This window comes from Lissotriton vulgaris, chromosome 6 (assembly GCF_964263255.1).
Source record: "Lissotriton vulgaris chromosome 6, aLisVul1.2, whole genome shotgun sequence".
NCBI lineage: Eukaryota > Metazoa > Chordata > Amphibia > Caudata > Salamandridae > Lissotriton > Lissotriton vulgaris.
Genome location: NC_141694.1, coordinates 1,850,918,192 through 1,850,938,898, shown reverse-complemented (window position 1 = coordinate 1,850,938,898; position 20,707 = coordinate 1,850,918,192). Strand labels below are relative to the sequence as shown.

General features: G+C 43.2%; 1 protein-coding gene across 1 annotated transcript in view; it reads right to left on the bottom strand.

The window, feature by feature from the left end:
• Positions 1–20,707, bottom strand: part of LOC147709644 (E3 ubiquitin-protein ligase RNF19A-like) — a 297,443-nt gene that overhangs the window by 58,277 nt on the left and 218,459 nt on the right. Inside the window, exon 5 of the mRNA XM_086928167.1 lies at positions 20,047–20,209. Coding sequence (XP_086784293.1) covers positions 20,047–20,209 — 163 coding nt within the window. The remainder of the gene's footprint in view (positions 1–20,046; positions 20,210–20,707) is intronic.

Genomic DNA, 20,707 nt, shown 5'->3' with positions numbered 1-20,707 from the left:
ACCTCAATACCGCAAAATGAGACACTAGAGGTGGTAGAGTCACTACTACGCGAACAAACTTGGGACTCCATCACTCCAGTATCTTTCATTATGGAACTCGCCACTATGGCGATGAAAGAAATTTTTTTTCAGTTCGAAGACACAGTGTTCCTTCAGACCTCAGGGACCAGTATGGGCAGCAATTTTGCCCCGTCCCTAGCAAACCTATATTTTCATAGGTTTGAACAAGAGTGTGTATTATCATCTACAAACCCGTACTTACCATCAATAAAGATTTGGAAACGCTACATAGATGATATTTTGGTCGTGTGGCGTGGAACTGGGGACGAACTTAAGACCTTCCACCAGTGGTTGAACGAGCAAAATACGTTCTTACGTTTCACTATTGAATTCTCCAAAACCACCTTGGCATTTCTGGACCTTCGGATCACAGCAACCACAGGGGGCCTCGAATCCGAACTGTATAAGAAACCCATGGCACGAAACTCCTTGCTTCAATATGATAGCTGTCATCCTAAGGCCCTCAGGGACAATCTGCCCTTTGGGCAGTTCTTGCGTATTCAGCGCAACTGCAGCACTAAGGAGAGCTTCAATAAGCATGCTGGAAAACTTGAATCTTGTCTTCGTAACAAGAAATACCCTAAAAAATTGATTTGTGATTCCAAAAAAAGAGCCTCGAACAATAATCGTGAATCCCTCTTAGAAGTCACTCTCCCGAAACCGAAGAATGAGAGGATAGCATTTGTAAATACATTCAATACACGGTCAAATGCCATCAAGAAAATTGTAAAACGACATTGGAGGATCCTCAACACTGGCCCTGACAACCTGCCTGTACCTCTATTTGCGTACAAAAGAGGATCAAGCCTCAAAGACCGGCTAGTACATACTAGACCTGGTCCAAAGAAAATTCATCAAGTGGGCACTCTATGGGACCTTCCACCAGTGGTGGGTCACCACCCCTGCGGGAATTGTGCTGCATGTGCACAAACGGCCCACACAACAAGTATTGACATCGGGACTTCTAGACGGTGGGAACAGAAGCAGTTCACCAACTGCAACAGTTCCAACCTTATCTACCTTATCAAATGCTCTTTTCCCTTACAATACGTGGGAATGACAACATGAAAAATAAAAGTGAGGATATCGGAACATAAGAGCACGATCCGATGCAAGAAGCAAGCGACCCGCCTCACGAACCACTTTTTAGAGGTGGGACATACACCCACAGATTTTTCATGGACCATGTTAGAACAACCTCGGATCCCCCCGCATATTGTGGACATCACGAAATATCTTTTCAAACTGGAGCAAAAATGGGTATACCGTCTGAATACAGACAAAAATGGCCTGAATGAGGACATACCTTGGGCCTCATTATAGAGTGATGCCATGTCTTGACCTCCAGTATTTACATCTCCAAGTAGCAATGTCAGCTGTGTGTACTTTCAATTTTTGTGACATGATAATGTACATATCGTCCTATTTACCCTTAGGACTACGTCTATTTGCCTTGCCACACTTGAGAGCATACTGAGATTATTGTTCGGTTCTATATATTCACTAAACATCATATCTCAGGCACTCGATAATGGACTGATTGTCTTATAAATATCCCAGGGTCATCCTCTGTTTAATAAACGTGCTTAAAATAGGTGGTCTGTAATACTAACTACACTGTGCGGTTCATGTTTGATCCTTTATATACATACAAATGATACGTTTTAAAGATATTCTTTTTTTTCCCCCATGAAGTCACGGAAATTGGTAACATTCCTGAAATCGGCTCGGCCTTGAGCGATGAGATGCACTATCCAAGTGCCCAGTTTACATTGCTTTGGAACTTTATAATTCCAATTCCTTGATCAATGGAATGTGTTTACATTGCCTTGCTTATCATTCGTATTACTAATTGCAACATCGCGTCAATCACACTCGATGTTATGACTACATTTCCCAGGATTTTTCAGGCGCTGCACTGACACGTAGTCAGTTGCGCGACAGAAGGTTTGGCGCATGCGCACTAACACGATGCCGGAACAAACCAACACTTCCGCATCTAGAAAAACGGTGAGAAAGCTTTCCTCGCCGCCTCCCCGTACAGCGCAGATGCTGACTGGGGTATCGACGGACAGGTAGGTGAACCTGTTCGCACTGCGTTTTCGATAACGCATACAATTTTGCGAGTGGTTATCCTCATTTTCCTAACCATATAGATTGTGGCATCTTAGTTGTGCTGTTACTGAGCCATATCACCGGCGCACTTTACACCCGTCTGGGGGTGTGCTTTGTAAATCTTAATAACATTGTCTCAATTATAGCTTTTTCAACCTCGCTCCCCTGTGACATCAATATGTCCATTACGATTTAGCACTTTTTACAAATGGATTTAAAAATGTGCTGCAATTAAGTGATTTTATCAGCGGCAATAACGGTCTAATACAGGTTTAATACCTGTTACCCATGAGTCTCGGGCTTATAGACATATATACGAATAAACTCTCTATATCTTCCTAACTTTATGGCACAATGTCCTTTTGGTGCTCCTAACAAATAAGAACTGAAGGCATGCGCCAGAAGAGATGTTGTCAACAACAGTTTTAATCGACTGCTTGAATCTAATGGTTTAAGATTTGAGGGCTGACGGTCACTATGAGGCGTTCTCACTGGTCTTTTTTGTGGTTTATTATTTTTTGTTAACATGAGAGCGGTGCCCCCGATTCCTGAGCTGTAGCCAGGCGAGGAGCAGCACCGGTCTCTCAAACTCTAGGTGAGTGAGAGGCATTTACAATTCAGAAATGGTTGGGCTTTGTACCTATAATATTGCGAGTACATAAACTATGCTAGCAATGGAAACTCATGACAGATAACTCTTCTTAATGTGTTCCTCTCTGTTTTCCTTTTTATGTGTCCTCCACACTTGATTCATTCCTCCTGTGGCAATCAGCTTCTACTTAACAGGAGCATTGAGAAGGCCTTATCAGGTGATATCCTAATGTTTGTTTGAATTTTGTTAAACACACACTCACGTTTCATAAGCAGTAGCAAAATATCATTTTGGTCCTGAGGAAGCAGGAGATACACTTAGTATCTACAACTGCAGAAACATGTCGACCTCTATAAACAGCCAGTAGATATTTGTTAAAACTACTGTTATTTTACACTCCACGTTCTTTTAAACTTGGAAGTGGATTTCTCTTCATTAAAGTTTCTCTTTGCAACCACTATCCATTTTTAATCACTCACTCTCACTTGTTATAATTTTTGTGCACTGCTTTTCAGTTACCTATATTGGTATGTACTGAGTATGCGCTGTGGGCATACCACTTGCTGAGACTGGCCCAAATGATGACAAATAAGGCGGTCTAGATAGAGTAACTGATGGGATTCCATATCACAAAGTGAAGGGTCCTAGCGCATCAAGTAATGGATAAGACAAATTTTTTGAATACAGAGTTTTGAGTTTCCTTAGACCCACAGTTATTATCATTGTTTATTGATCTATGGTACCCTCAAAATGCTTCAGTAAACTCATAAAGCAGCTAGGCAAGCCAGAAATCCGTTTTGGACAGAGGGTGTGGAAGATGGGTCTGAGTAGTGCCGTCTTAACGCATGGACACACTGGGTAGTTGACCGGGGGCCCCACGAGCATAGGGGCCCAGTGCAGACCTGAATTTAATAAAACATTTTGTTTAAACATTTTTATTCCTGTGAGTGGTTGTTAGGCAGGGCCCAGTGCACCGCTTTGCCCGGGGGCCTAAATATAATGCTGTTCAGACACCCCTGGGTCTGAGGTGCAGAGGAAAACTGTTTCATTCTCTGTTAAGTGTTTCCTACAGACTCTGGCTTTTTACCCACACCCTCAGCTGCTCATGAGACAAGGCCCTCCCCTCGTGAAGTGCTGCTGGTCTTGCTATGAATTCAAGGCTGTCCCTCCTGTCTCAGGCCCACTGCTCCCTTGGATGCAAACATAAAAGATGAGCTGAGCTGTGTTAGTAAATTATGCAAAATGCATTTTCGCATATTTTAATTTGGAAGTGTGAAAACCATAATTCCATTAGCTGCTCCTGATGGTGTGAAATCCGCTGGAGGCAGGGGTGGGGGTAAGGGGGGGGGGGGGGGGAATATTGGAGACAGAAAGAGGAAAAATAAAATTAGCTGAACAGGGAGAAACCAGTGGTGCTGGAACAATTTTCAGAGTGGGGGATCTGCCATTAAAGTTACATCACTGGAGTCATAGAGATTGCGAAAAATCCAGGTGTCACTCAAAAACAAGCATTGGCAAAGTTTTAACCATGTTGTACACATGTGTGGCGGCTGTTCAGCATGGCTAATCGTTAGTGGTGAGGAGTGTCATAGACTGAAATGGCCAAGAGTGGAGTAGAGGGTCATAGAGTGGCGTGGCGTAGACTGGAGTCATGTGGCGTACAGTGGAGTGGTGCAGAGTAGAGTGGAGTCAGAGTATAGTGGACTGGTGTAGAGAGCATTGGCATAGAGTGTTGCAGAGTACAGTGGCGTAGAGTGCAGTGGCACCGAGCGCAGCACCATAGAATTCAGCAGCGTAGAATACAGTGGCGTAGATTAGAGTGTTGCATAGTAGAGTGCAGTGATGTAGAATGCAGTGGTGCAGAGTGGAGTAGTGTAGAGTAGAGTGACGTAGAGTACAGTGGCATAGAGTGCAGTGGCGTAGAGTGGTGCAGAGTAGATTGGCATAGAGTGATGCAGAGCTGAGTGCTGTAGAGTAGAGTACCATGCGGTAGGCTACAGTGCAATGGCATAGAGTGGAGTTCTGCAGAATGCATTGGAGTAGAGTGGAGTGATGCAGAATAGAGTGGCATAAAGTGCAATGGCAAAGAGTGCATTGGCATAGAATGCAATAGTGCAGAGTAGTGTGGCGTAGAGTTCAGTGGTGCAGAGTGCAGTGTTGCAGAGTAGTGTCGTAGAGTGCAGTGGTATTGAGTATTGTTGCATAGAGTGCAGTGGCATAGAGAGCAGTTGCATTGAATACAGTGGGGCAGAGTAGAGTGCAGAAGCATGGAATGCAGTGGCATAGTGTAGAATGGCGTACAGTGGAGTGGAGTACGTAGAGTACATTAGCGTAGAATGTCGCAGAGTACAGTTGTGTAGAGTGCAGAGGCAGAGAATTCAGGGTCATAGAATGCATTGGCATAGATTAGAGTGGTGCATAGTAGAGTGCAGTGGTGTAGAGTGCAGTGTTGCAGAGTGGAGTGGTGCAGAGTAGAGTGGCATAGAGTGCACTGGCATAGAATACCGTGGCATAGAGTGCAATGTTGCAGAGTAGTGTAAAGTGGCGTAGAGTGGTTTAGAATGCAGTGGCATGGAGTGGTGCAAAGTAGAGTGACGTAGAGTGGTGCAGAGTAGAGTGTAGTGGCGTAGAGTGTATTGACATAGAATGCAGTTGTGCAGAGTAGAGAGGCGTAGAGTTCAGTGGCTGAGAGTGCAGTGCTTCAGAGTAGAGTGACATATTGTGTAGTGGTGCAGAGTGGCGTGGAGTGCATTGGCATAGACAACAGTGGTACAGATTAGAGTGCAGTGATATAGAAAACAGTGGTGTTGAATGCAGTGGTGCAGAGTAGTGTAGAGTGACGTAGAGCAGAGTGGCATTGAGTGCAGTGGCTTAGAGTGGTGCAGAGTATAGTGATGTAGAGTGGTGCAGAGTAGAGTGATGTACCCTGGTGCAGAGTAGAGTAGAGTGGCATAGAGTGCAGTGGCATAGAGTGCAATAGTGCAGAGTAGAGTGACATAGAGTTCAGTGGCCGAGATTGCAGTGTTGCAGAGTAGAGTGTCGTAAAGTGCAGTGGTGTACAGTGGCGTAGAGAACAGTGGCATAGACTATAGTGGTGCAGTGTAGAGTGCACTGGCTAGAGTGCAGTGACATAGAGTGCAGTGGTTTAGAGTAGAGTGCCGTAGAGTACAGTAGCATAGAGTGGAATGGTGCAGTGTGGCATAGATTCAGTGGCGTAGAGTAGATTATTCCAGAGTAGAGTGAAGTGGCGTAGAGTGGAGTGGCGCAGTGTAGAGTGGAGTGGCATAGAGTAACCGAGTAAAGTGGTGTAGAGTGCAGTGGCACAGAGTGCAATGGCGCAGAGTGGATTAGAGTGGCGGAAAGTGGCATGGTATAAAGTGCAGGTGCGTAGAGTGGAGTGGTACAGAGTAGAGTTCATTGGCGTAGAGGGTGTCATAGAGTGCAGTGGCATAGAGTGCAATTTTTCAGAGTGGTGTAGAGTGGAGTTGTATAGAGTTGAGTGGTGTAGAGTGCAGGGGCGAAGAGTACAGCGGTGCAAAGTAGAGTAGAGAGGCATCACATGAAGTGGTGTAGAGTGCAGTGGCGTGGAGTGGTGCAGAGTAGAGTGGAGTAGAGAGTCATAGAGTGGAGTATGCATATGTGGTAGTACGCATCCATTACAGACAACACATTTTTAACTGCAATGACCATTACATTTGCACAGACATGCAGTTTTACTAATAAAACTATACAGGGCATAAACGATGATGTGTGGAAAGGGCATCACCTAGTGTATTGATTTGTTTTAATCACATTAAAGTATTTGTTTTCAACACACTTCAGAATTAACAAAAAATGTGCTTCATTTGTACTGTACTAATTCTGATATATTCTGAAATACTTGTACCGTTCGTTTAAATGTTGTGTGCTAGAAAAAACCCTTTCCTCTACCCCTAGTATACAGCAAGATTGTCACTTAAATCCTCTCGATTTGTAGTCAGAGAAAGAAAAGTAAACACCAAGCTCCCTCAGACAACTGAGCCTGACAACTGACCTCCGTCTTTGAATGCACAGCAAATGTGACAAGAACAAAACAAGATTTATAGGCCTGTTTACAGAAGGGAACACTCCTGGAAGAATACAAGGAGAGGTGGTGTGAAAAGGCGTTGCTCCTTGAGAGGAACAAACTGAGCTTGGGCAGCCTAAAACAAATTAAGCCAGCAAATAGAAAGCCAGAAAATGTGAGTTACAAACCACAAAGCCAATGGTAAGCAATGGGCGGAATGTTTTCCCAGGTAAGCTTTCTGAAGGTCCCCAAGATGTCATTCACAAACCAGATAGCTGCGCTGTCTGGTAGGGTCAACCTAACAAGTGGAGCAAATATGTCACACCCATTCAGCAGAGTGGTAAGTGTGTGGTATGTAACCAGTGGTGCATTTTGGAGCTCTAGAGGGGCAGAACATTGTCATTTACAGGCAGTGCTTTTTCTGATGCAATGGCCACTAAAATGTTCATTGACGTGCAGTTTTAAATGGTAAAACTATAAAGAGAACAAACGATAATGTGGGAAAATCGTGTTTCAGCGAATATTTAACATTTGCACATCACCAAGTAAAGTATCTTGATTTGTTATCATTCTATTAAAATCTTTGCTCCCATCACAATTCAGAAATACAACTATGCTTCGTTTATGCCTTCCTAATCGCTGATATATTTGAAATATGTGTATAGTTCGTTTATAGGTATTTAAATATTATTGTATGTTAGAATAACATTACATTCTACTACTTTTTCTTTCCCTTCCTGTGCCCCAGCAAGATTGTCACCTGGGTCACTTTCACGAAATCCTCTGGCTCTTTAGTGCGAGGAATTAAAGTAAACACCATTTTCCAAATAAGCAGCAATTTGTCAGAAGACAGAGTCTGACAACTGATCTTTGTCCTTGAATTGCCAGCAAAATGTGACAAGATAATAACATAATTTAAAGGAATCTTTAATGCTCATTCACCTTCCATACTCCAGGGTGATTATTTTTGGGACTGCTGAACCCCTAGTTCCAGCGCCTATGGAAGAGCCTAGTGTAAAAGGACAGCTCGGTGCTTCTCAACACTGCCCTGAACTTTGATCCCCATTGCCTAGAATCTCGGGTTGGTTATATGAGTCCGATGAACCCTTAATGTCTTTACACACCCGAGTCAGGGTTTGTCTCCTCTGAGGTGTTCATCTCCCTTGGATTATAATCCAGAGTCACATTTTTAGCACAGATTGAAGTCAGGGGCGAGGCCAGTGTGTTACGGGCCACAGTACAAGGCGATTTGAACTGTGAAATACAGCAATAATCAGGGTTCAGTGGACCCCTCGGGTCTCTGTGCCGGTGCCACTGCACCCTCTGAACCAATATACGCTAAGCCCCTGCTTGACATGTATCCCTACAAACTTCATATTTCACTTAGAGAACTGTTCAAAACATTAAACTGAAATATAAAAATTATTTTTAACTTCATTGATCAATATCTAAAAGAAGGGAGTCGCAGTTCTTTTGCTTGATATAAATAAGTTCCCAAAATAACTGGTGCCTTCCTCGATCCCTCTACCCCCGCCTGGTAAATGTAAATATGTAAATATGCACTTATATAGCGCGGCTGTCACTCCAAGGAGCATCTTGGCGCTTATAGCCCGTAGCCTAGGTGGAAGGCCGGAAAAGTCAGCTCGCACATCCATCTCATCTATACTGAACACACTGTGTCTAAACCAGAGTCATACAGACCGTATCTGAAAGGTTGAAAATCCAGGTTTTCAGAGCCTTACGGAAATTATTCTCAGCAGAGATCAGGCGCAGATTGGGTGGGAGTTTATTCCAAGCCTTTGCGCCCAGTGTTGCGAGGGATTTCCCTCCTCTTGTTGAGAGTCTGAATTTGGGGATCCGTAACAGATTCATGTTGGCTGATCTGAGGGAACGTGTTGGTGCATACTGTTTAAACCAGGGGAGAAAGTATTTGGGTCCTTGTTGGTGATATGCTCTGAAGGTAATCACTAAGATCTTAAACAGTATACGTTTGTGAATGGGTAGCCAGTGTAGGGCCTTGAGAGCAGCCGAGGCAGATGACCTCCTCGGCCATTTTAAAACCAGGCGGGCAGCAGCATTTTGGACAACCTGCAACCTATGCAGGACAGATCGATTTAGTCCTGCATATAAACTGTTGCAGTAGTCCAAACGAGATGTTACGAGTGCTACTGTCACCGTCTTCCTGGCTGTCAGAGGGAGAAAATCAAAGAACTTTCTGAGTCCTCTGATGATATTAAAACAAGACCCTGCCACTGCCCCTGCCTGCTGTTTGAAAGATAGGGCACTATCAAACCTGATCCCTAGGTTCCGGGCCGTAACGATGGTATCAGGAGGGGACTCCACATCCGATGGCCACCATAGGCTAGGGGAAAAGGGGTTTTGGGGGCCGAAGGGTATAATTTCGGTCTTCCCGGTGTTACATTTTAGGTGGTTCTCACGCATCCAAATGAAGGTTGCGGTAAGGCAGTCTTTTAGGTTTTCCTCTGCCTTTCCATTTTCCCTGTCTAGTACCAGAATGAGCTGAGTATCGTCAGCGTATGATATGGTACTGATGTTAAAGGACGAAATCAGCTCAATCAAGGGGGTCATGTATAAGTTGAACAGTACTGGGCTCAAACTGGAGCCCTGAGGTACCCCTGTTTGCGTGATTTTTTCCTCAGAGCAGTGTTCTCCCAACACCGTGACCTGTCTACGATGGTCGAGGAAGTTCTTCAACCAGTCCAACACGGTGCCCGCTATCCCCGCTGCTACCAGACGACTGATCAGTATTGAGTGGGACACCGTATCGAAGGCCGCCGATAGATCAAGTAAGACAAGGACGGCCTTCCTCCCTTGATCCATGGCGGTCTTCAGTGTCTCCACAGTGTACAAAAGGGCAGACTCGGTGGAGTGTGAGGCCCGAAACCCAGATTGATTAGGGTGCAGGATGTCCTCATCCTCCAGGAATTTAGTCAACTGTTTGGTTGCCACAGTTTCAGTCAGGTAGGAGTGCAAATAACTTCAAGACTGCAGCAAAAGATGGTAAGCTAAATATTTACTAGTTTTGCAGGTACAAGGGTTGGATTTGTGGTCGAAGAGAAGACCTTTCAAATAATGGTTTCGAAATCTTGACACAAACAATTGCCCAAAGTTGGCATTTCCAGTCTGTCACCCTCAGTATTTCTGTCTCATGGCCGCCCTAGCGCAGTCCATACATGCAGCACATCTGAGAGCTCAGTGCACAATCTGTAAAAAATATAAGTGCCAGGGCCCTCATCAGGAGGCCACTTCGGTTTACCCCACCCATTGCCCCTGTCAGCGCAGTCAATGACGATACAAACACAACTACTAACCATCACACTGTGACAGTTCAGACTATTCCAAGCCCCCAAAGTTATAAGAATTGCTTGGGCGGTGGGTATTAGTCGTTTTTAATGTATATTGAATTTATAAACAATAGTTGTTTATGCTTATCTCTAAATAGGATGAACAGTGCCACCAAGTGGCAGAATGTAATTGGGGCTGGTGTTCACAAATAAGTGTCAGTGCCGAGCACTGCAGAACACCAGTTCAAATTTAGCACTGTGAGAGTTACACACAAGTTACACATTCATTGCAGGAAAGTCTGCATGCTATCAGTCGCAGGCCGAGTAGCACCCCGTAGCCTCAAGCTAAGTGCCTTAATAGCAATGTTTGCACATAACTCTGGAGTGGAGCTCAGGGGAAGTGAGGGGCCATGGGCTCCACCAAGCACCTTGTCGCTAAAGGGCTCAGAGACCACTTGTGGTTTTCTCGTGGATGGGGAAACAGAGAGCCCATTTTCTTGTCGTAATAAAGAGATCTTAGAGTGCAGCGGACACTTGATCTCTCTATGAGCCCCCACGACCCTTTTTTTGACTTGGAGATAACCTTGCGTTGCCCGGTTTATTGATAAATTTAGTAGGGCAGAAGTTTCCCGGGGAGAAAGGCCAGATTTCCATTGTTAGAGAGGGTCTCTCAGGCATTACAGGAAGCACTGCAGAAAAAAATTAGCACCTTCCACTGGTCTTTCTACATAGCACTATAATTCCCATGCATCTCCTGACACTTCAAGCCTCCTTCCTGGCCCCATGAGGTACATCGGGGGGTCTGAATAAGAGCAACACAGGAACACATCTTCACTCTGGACAGATACCTCGATGTATAAAAAGAGTACACCTGGCTCCAGGGCAGTGTATGCTCTACTGCCGGCAAGGCGATTGCCAGTGGTGACAGCCAATCTCTGGATAAAGCAGGTCTTTCTGTCCAGTGATGTCTAGGTCCACAAAGATGAAGTTCCTCCTCTTGGATGCTGTGCCCAAGATTGTTCTGGTTCTGCTAGAGGACCACTTTCAAAAGGGCTCAGTGGGGCAGCCAACCAGACGGTCCCACAGAGAGGGAGGATAGAAATTTCTATGGATAGGAGATATGTTATTCGTATTCGTATACCCTAAGAAATTGATAAAGAATTCTTGTAAACGGGCACGATTTTACAATCGCAAAAGTATGATACATCCAGAACCTAATTCCAAGAAAGTGAAAGCCACAATAGACTCAAAGTTGGTCTTTGTGAGCCAATTCTCTAACATCAGTAACAGATTGAAGAATGCGATCTATTCAAGTTGGAATATTCTAAATGACGGTAAAGACACAAAAATTCAGAAACCGATTTTTGCGTTCAGACGCAATGAAAATGTACGTAACAATCTGGTGCACACATACAGAGAAGAGAGTCACACCAATCAGAGGACCATCACAGGGAACAAAGCAGTTGGTAATTACAAATGTGGCAACTGCTCTGTATGTGAGAATTGTTGTGTCACCAAAACTATTACCCATAATAATTACACTATGACTGCCAAAACCCTTAACAATTGTAGGAGCAGCAATTTAATATACTTGCTCCTCTGTCCTTGTGGACTGGCATACTTCGGGGAAACTGGTAGAGAGCTAAGATTACATCTCCTCGAACATATATCTGCATTAAAGACCGGCAAAATGAATGCCCCTATTGTAGATCACTTTGCCAAACTTAATCATAAACACACTGAATTGTCATGGTTTATCATAGAAAAGATCATATGCTCCAAGAGGGGAGGAAATGTAGAAATCAAACATAAAAACAGAGAGCAGTGGTATATTTCTACCCTTGATACTGTGAATAAGGGACTTAATACAAAAGAGGATTGGATGAGAATTGTGGTATAGTACTTTTCTCTCCATAACTACAATAATCAATGAGGCAAGATGTTAGAGACTTTAACAATAACTCAGGGCAAGATTGTGCAACTGCACCAATTCTTGATAGCACCGCATGCCATCTGTAGCCCAGTTAGCCATATGAGAGTATGGCTTAGTATAAAAGAGCAGTATACTAGTGAGCCGGTTATTACTTAGATAACACGAGAATGAATGTCAATGACATTGCGTCCTTTAGTTTGACACCATCGCTGCTGCTGATATCCCCCTCCTGTGCTGGGCCATAATGTTAATGGGTGTGGTCATGACGAGCTCAGCTCGTCATGAGTGCAGCTCCACTTTGCCTCATGACGAGCTGAACTCGTCATGAGCATGGAAGGGGTTAAAGAACCGCATGGTTTGAGTATAGTTCATTGGTGCCTTTACGACACACATGTAAATATAAATGATATAGAGTGATTTGCCCAAAATAAATAAATCACCTAACCAGTGACATTTCGTTCTTCAATTTAAAGAAACATAGGGCTTGAGTACAGTTCACTGGTGTCTTTAGGACGCATATGTAAATGTACACGATATAGTGGGAATTGCTCAAAATAAATAACGTATTTAATCAGTGGTTCGATTGAAATCTAAATAGAGTATTAACATTAGAAATAGCAGTAAGTAGGTGACAGAAATAGTAACTGTTTGAACAAAAAGTATCAATAAAGTTAAGTTGATAACGAAAAGGCATTAGTCTACGGTCCCTTAGTAATTACGTCATTAAGTGACGCATTTAAAAATGGCCCCGTAGCGGAGGTTGGTCCTTTTGCCATTTCGATATTGCGATATAACAGACGCGGAACAGATGAGACCTGCCGGGGAAGTGTGCAGTCGGAGTAAAAAGGTACGGGAGCATACGGCCGGGTGGGTACTAATAGCATAGCAAGAAAATAGGAGGGCAACACCATTGTAAACATAGGCTATGTCGAATAAGGTTTTCTAAAACTTGAAATATAACCGAAATGAATGTCTTACAGGCATTACTTCGGCAATTCGAACTTACATGGAGATGGGAATATGTAGCGATTTAATATGGAGGCAACATAGACTAACCATGAATTGCATGAGATAATATACTAGGATAGAATTGAGTTGGGTTCATAATAACGACTAATAAAATGGTTTGAAAAACGTGCCCGTGTATAATAATAGGTACGGTGGGGTGAGAAGCTTGTAACTAAAAAGATTTTGTTTTGCTCTCCCTACCCTTTTTTCATGTCGATGTAGCCACGAGCAACAACTACCCGGGGTCGGAAATAACATTACGACATACCGGCCTCTAATCAACCAGGTGAGAATATATTTCAATGAAAATAGGGCGGTTTCTTTATACTTTAAAAAAAAGGGGGAAACAAATAGGAAAAAACATGTGATTAAGATTGTTATATATTTTTTCCTAAAAAGATTGTGTCAAGGACTAGAAACTAACACACGGTCCAACTGATGAGACAAACGTTGATCCAAAGACACTTAACCACGAGGTAATTAACATATTCCTGTAATGATAAAAGTAACGGATTTTGTACTTAAAAATATAGGATTTTAAAAGGATCTACTCTATAACGACAGGGGGCAACGGGATTTTAACTGCCTAAATCGATATAGGGAAGTACGTAAAACTGAATAACGTTCTCCCACATCACCAACCAATCTAGTAGTTATTATTCAGATCATTGTGAAATGTGATAAACGTAATAAACGGCTTGATGTATACAAGCTTGCCCAGTTGCTGTTAAATAGCTGTATTGTATTATATCCTACAGCTTAGGTGTCTGTCTTGTAAAACAATTCCATTGATGAGCTGAACCTGAACAGTATGCTCACCTATGTACGATTGCATAGGTGAGTTGCCTCTTATTCAAATAGGATGGAACAGTATGATTGAGTCTAACTGGAATGCATGACGGGTGAAAAGAAGTATGGTTTGATACTGATTGACGACAGTGAAACACTTACAATGTAAAAATGTGGGCTGTGTGGGGATTCTTTTTAAAAAACGAAGGATTCTGTTGTATCTAAACTGTTACTTAGGAACTAGACAACATGTGATGTGTGTTTTTTTAGATTAAAATCAATGGACAAAGTGGTATTCAATTGAGATAAACATTGTTAAAAAATATGGATGCATCCTTGTGTTGATTGGAAATAATAATGTTTTTAGATTGATACATGAAGCATGTAAAGGGTGTATATATATTCATGAGGTAAAGGCTTGTTTTATCTCTGCTTTAGGTAATACCAACGATATGGAGAAGTAATTACTTATTGTCCTGAAGAAGGTGGCTATAACCAACGAAAGCCCCCGAAACACGTTGACGCATTATACATTTGTTAAATTTGGAGTGGTCACCATGTGGAGGGTCATAGGGAAAGGGAAGCCCAACCCTGTGTTGTCCCAATAAAGTCTAAATTAACATTGATAATACAAAGTTGACTGTCTTTCCCTTTCTCCTGTGTAGTCTCATGAATTTCTATGATTGTACTATTGGTTTTTTTAAAGTTTTTTAAAGCTTTCTATATTTATATTTATTGCACATTCAGATGAATGTTTTTTAGTCGGAAAATAAATATAATTCATGTATTGCTTTTTCTTTGTAAGTGTTTCACAGGATATACAAGTTGCATTTAATTCTTTGGTACCAGATGGTATAGTTGACTTGCTTCCCACCCTCCGACGGGTACATAGGACGGGAACCCTTGTCCGCCGGTTTAATCACTTCCATAGTGATTAAACCGGCGGACAAGGGCGGGGCGATAGTCATCTGGCCCCGTCCTATGTACCTGTCAGAGGGTGGGAAGCAAGTCAACAATACCATCTGGTACCGCGCACTAACAGAGGACCCCACAAAGGACATCCAGGGACAAATTGCGAGAGTCTTGGACTCCGGCAAAGAAAGTGGTTTCCTGGGTAATAAGGAGTATGATTACCTCTTAACCTCTTCGCCGCTAATGACAAGGGTAACTCGTCATGGACTTTCCATTGATTTCAATGGAAATTACAGCACCAGAGTAATTGTACCTTAGCAGCCAAGTGGTTAAAGAAGTGCCCTAGGACCCCTGTCCTCTATCTTCTTCCGAAGATACATAAGAGCTTGATAGAGCCCCCCGGACGTCCCATCGTGTCGGGCTGTGACTCCTGTTTAGAGCCGATCGCGCAATATGTGGATTTCTTTCTAAAGCCATTTGTGTGCCAGGTTAAATCTTATTTGCGTGACAAAACCGACTTTTTGAACAAAGTCGAAGGTACCATCTTTGATCCGCAATCGCAAATCATGGTTACAATGGATGTTACGTCCTTGTATACCCAAATCCCCCAGGAAGAAGCCCTAGAAGTCATGCAGTTATATCTGGACATGAGGGAAAGACCACATCGGGTTCCGACTGCCTTCATTTTAGAATTGGCAGCAATAGCACTGAAGAGAAATGACTTCACCTTTAACGGTCAGTTCTACATGCAAGTGAAGGGCACCGCCATGGGATGTCCTTATGCCCCAGAAATGGTGGTGCTCTTCATGGCGCAGTATGAAAAAAGGTTTGTGGACATGAATAATCCCTTTAAACATCAAATACTACAGTGGTACAGGTACATAGACGACGTCTGGCTCCTGTGGCAGGGGAGCCAGACCAATTTAATGGCCTTTCACGGATGGCTTAACACTAGGCACAGAGATCTAAAATTCTCGATAGAAAATAGCCCTATTTTAGTGAAATGAGGTGTGTGGACGGTCGGTTGGTTTCATCATTGTTCAGGAAAGACACCGACAGAAACACGATTTTACACCACAGGAGTGCACATCCCCGCAGTCTAAAAGCTAATTTACCCTATGGGCAATTATTAAGAATAAGACGGAATTGCTCAGAAATACAAGACTAAGAGCTGCATTCCCAAGCATTTTGCTGTGATATGCAAGAGCGTGGTTATCCACGGAAGTTCCTCAAACATTCTCTTAAGCGTTCCAAATATACGCCTAGAGAATGTTTATTACAAACCAAACAGCGCGCACCTTTGGAGAAACTCGTGTGCGTCACCACCTTCTGCCCGGACACACACAAACTAAGACAGGTTGTATTAAGGAATTGGCATTTGTTGGAGGGGTTGAGCTGCCCGTTCCCCAAACCCATTTTTGCCTACAGAAAAAATCGCAGCATTGGCCAGGAACTCATCCGAGCTGATGTGGTTATTCCTAAGCCCAAGAGCGACTTATTGGCGCAATGGAATCTCAAGCCTATCGAGGGCCACCACAAGTGTGGTAACTGCGTCGCCTGCTCCAGCACAATAGAAGGCGACGAGTTTGTACATCATGCGATCAAGTGGAAGCACAAAGAATTTTCTAATAGCAGTACAAAGAACGTTGTGTACATGATTCTATGTCCGTGCCAATTAATTTACATTAGAAAAACCAGTCAGCAAGTCAACCAAAGAATAAGCCAGCACTGATCGCGAATTAAGAAAAAGGTGATGTCTGCTCCAATGGTGGAGCATTTCTGTGAGAAGTCCCACAATGAACAAGAATTCAAATGGTCTGTTCTGTACACTATGAATTCAAGGTCAAAATGCCACGACGTCGAGCGCGTTCTGTTACAAAAAGAAGCGTATCTGATTTTAAAATTTAACAGTGCACAGAATGGTTTGAATAACCTGTCTGAGATAGCGCATATCTAATTACATCTGTCCTGATTTGCACCGGTTCGACATCCCTGGTTTGCCCGCTGGTCTTGGTCCTCTATCTCATGAGAATAGGTCCCTGGCCCAGAGAAGCCACCCAAAACGCTAGCACATCCTAGCAGAGTCATTCATTGCTTTAAAACAAACAATACATCAAATATTTGGGAGTGATGTACCCATTACTTCCAAACTACGATAAGGTGTTGAAGATAATATGCCCAGTACCCACTCATGATTTTTGTGACAATAACAAAAATGTTTTTTAAGTAATTGCGATTTATGGGACTACATGCCCCATAATGCATCAGCACAGTTTTTGCATATATACCAAACAGGAAATGGCGGCAGCCATCTTTATTGAGAGAAATTCGAATCCAGCAGAACAGAGCAGCAGCTCCAGCTACAGGTATTTGCCCCCCCTGCACTAACACGCGCTTGCCTTGCGCTGAACTAGCAAGAACATCCCACTAATATCGCGCTTTGTTTTTCCCTTTAGAACGCTGAAATTAACAACCCCTTTCATGCGCAAACGAGAGGTCAAATCAAGGTAGGCAACCTTTCTTTGAATTGTCCAAGCGAGTGTGAAAGACCATTTGCATGCCGCCAAGCCTCTGAATGTCAATCTCTCCCATATCTCAGAATCAAAATTGATGGTTACGCCGCTCCTAATGGATCCTGCCAGCACTCGGCACTACCCAAAGTAAAAGGTACGCTTTCACTTCCCCAAACTGACTCAGCCACTAGCATAATGAATGAATCAATCATGTAATTAAAAAACATCCTTAAAATCTTTCTAGGCTTCTCTGTTCGGCCACGATATTCATTTAAACGGACCTCCAAAAGACCCCCTCTGAAATTCTACATTGAGCAGCCTTGGTATGTAGCGCACACCGTCATTGTAGCTACTTCATGGTAATAAGGAGCCCACACACTAGACTAAGCAAAACATTGCTTTTGTATCCTACAGATACAAGACACATACAGCCCTGATGACAGACCAGTGACTCCAGTCTGGTCTAGTAACGCGTCAGCAGTGTTGTTTGGGAGATACAAAGTATCATTGTTGTACAAAAGCTAGGACCGGCTGGTCCAGCATTAAAATATATATAAGTCATTTAATTACTTATATTCTATCCTCCCAACCCCTAGTTTCTCTCATTCAGTGTTTGCAATTTTATTGTTGTTTGTGATAAAAATGTTTGTATTATTTTTTCAATAATTGTTTTATTTAATGTCTGATGTGAGAATACTTTCTAATGTGTGACATAATGGTTTCTAAATGTGTAAATAGTCTTTGCCTTTAATGTTTGTTAAAGTTTGTTTAGCCTTGTAAATATTTGCATTCGATGTCTTTTTCTGTCAGCAATTCTTTGAAAATATAAAAAATACAAAACGATTGACACAAAATAATGGTGTCTAGGGAAGCGACAATAAATTGGTTTCTTACCCTGTATCAAAAAAACGTATTGAGTCACTGTGGTTTGGGTACTTTGTGTTGTTCACCGGGTCAAGGGGGAGCTTCCTTGGAGACTATAGATGTTTCACAGATCACATGATTCCCACAATGCACAGTCTATGTTTGAAACTGGTGCTTTTTGGGGAGAGATGCATGTGAGTGGGGGTACAAGGAAGGCCGACACTACCCCTGTAAAATATAACTACCCCTTTGGATTTTAATACGGTAGCCTTTCGCACTTTACATGGGGGGTTTCATGCATAAAATGATGTGTGTATGGGAGGGACTTCTGTGACTGACATGCGGGGTCGAACGCTCCAATCGTAAACGCATGAGCCGACCACTGCAATCTAGTCGGGCAGCTCCTAACCGTCTGAAAGTTCAGGCCCCCTTTTCCAACCAGACTCATGATCTGTGACCCTCTCCCCTCTATGCCCAGGCCAGAAACTGAAATGGGAAGCTTGCTTATCATTTGTACAGCAACTACCCCTGTGATGAGATTGCCAGGTAGGGAGATTTGTGGCATCTTCACCCCTATCTTTTCTAAGATCATTAACTGTTCTTTCTGAGAGGGATCTGCTCCATATGATCTTAGGATGAGGATTGTAACACTCCACCTGGAGAAGCCCACCTTTGATTCCATCACTAAGACCATAACAAACTTGGATATAATCTCCAAAGTTATGAAGTAAATTGCAGAAATGTCATTTGAAAGATTCTTTGACTGTAACTGGTTTCAATCTCCCCAGAATTAGACCTCTACGCTGCATTCCACACCATGCACCATCCCACCTTGCTCCACCACCTGGAGGATGATGTCCAGACCTCACTTGACAGTGGTCAAGCATGTATGAAGTAAAGCTGACCACTGGTCAATGTTGCCGGGACCACGGTTAACCCTAAAAGGTATCCAGGTATTGATAAAGAAGGTTAAGCCAGTTTCTGTGCATAGCTCAGACCAAGGGAAGATTGCTGAGTTCCTATTGGATATAGGGCCTGACTTAGATCTCGGCAGACGGATTACTCCGACACAACGGTGCCGGAGATCCCATTCACGGAAATATAAATCCCATAGGATATAATGGAGTAATACGTCCGCCAAGATCCAAATCATGCCCATACAATTGACCCGTATGCCTCAAATTGCTAATTCAGTTTGTGCGGCACTTGCAACCTCTGAGACTATAGTTCTATACTTTTCCAATTAGGACAAGGTGAGAAAGACTTCTGTGAATGCCCGCGTGCACTACTGGAACTCCCTGTATCCTGGTGTCCCGATAGGTCTCACCACCTTCTGCAACTGCCCAATAATGACTTTGTTTATCCGACTTAGGGCTGAATAGACATGACCAGGTCTCAACGCTTTACATTGCCTCTCTGTGGAGGACTGAATCCAATAGAAAGTATTTAGCCTGACATTAAAGCCTCATAGTATTGTTTTTGTGCAGGAAGGCATCTCGCCATGGTCCCCAGACCTTTTCATATTTGTGAGGGCAACCCCGCCTCAGCCTGCATGCACCAGTCCATATCCTCGAGTTCAAGAAATTCTTGTTAGAGGGTGGTTGGCCAGATCCTGGCAACTTAGGGGATCCATTCCTAGAAAGAGGCTGGTGAGGTTTGCTACAGCTATATCTTCACTCGCTTACTCACTCACTCACTCACTCACTCAGACGTCTTCTCCTAAAATGATGGGTACATTGGAAAGGGCAGAAATATAAGAGGTGGATTTTAGGCTGATGAAGGAAGAGATAGCATAAATGAAAGAGTAACAGACGAATTTTGTTTGATAAGTTATTTAAAATCCCTGCAACAACACTAGGTGCCATCTATGCCCTCGCACCCTGTTACATAATTGTGGATGGTTTGCTTACCTTCTTTCCCATGTAAACTGGTATCCCAATGACTATCACCGGGACGGCGATGCCGGCGACCAGCGAGATGACCATGGGTGCCCCAAGCAGCATGCCCAGCTGCCACAGGATCTTCCTCGTCCGCGACCAGGGCTTCTTGCCCCAGAAAGTGCATCCGGAGGGGCTAAAACAAACACGAGACAATTCATCAAGCCATAGTTAAGAGGAAATGGTGAAAATAGTGAGAAGAGAAGTGACACCAAAGAACACCCGTAGACAAACTAAGAGAGAAGAAGGTATTACAGGTAGGAAGAGAAGACACTTTGTAGACGCATAGCAGCATTCATCAAGACCAGAAGAAAGGGTCATACATATCCAGGAGGCAATGGAGAAAGAAGGAGAAAGAAGTGACCAGGTGACAGTAAAAAAGGGTTTGTTTACTTTTAGGGCTTCTAAAGGAGCAGGAATTGATACATTGATGATGTATTTAGCGGATAAGGTATTTCTGTTTCTGCACCGAATTTCAACATCAGAGATATTCTGGGCATTTCGCCATATGGATTGTTGATGGAGAGGTCTAGGCCACGGCGATTCAATGAGATGGTATTGTACCAAAATATATTGAATATTAAATATTGTGAAGTAAAAATATCACAGTAAAAATAATTACGAGCAAACTATC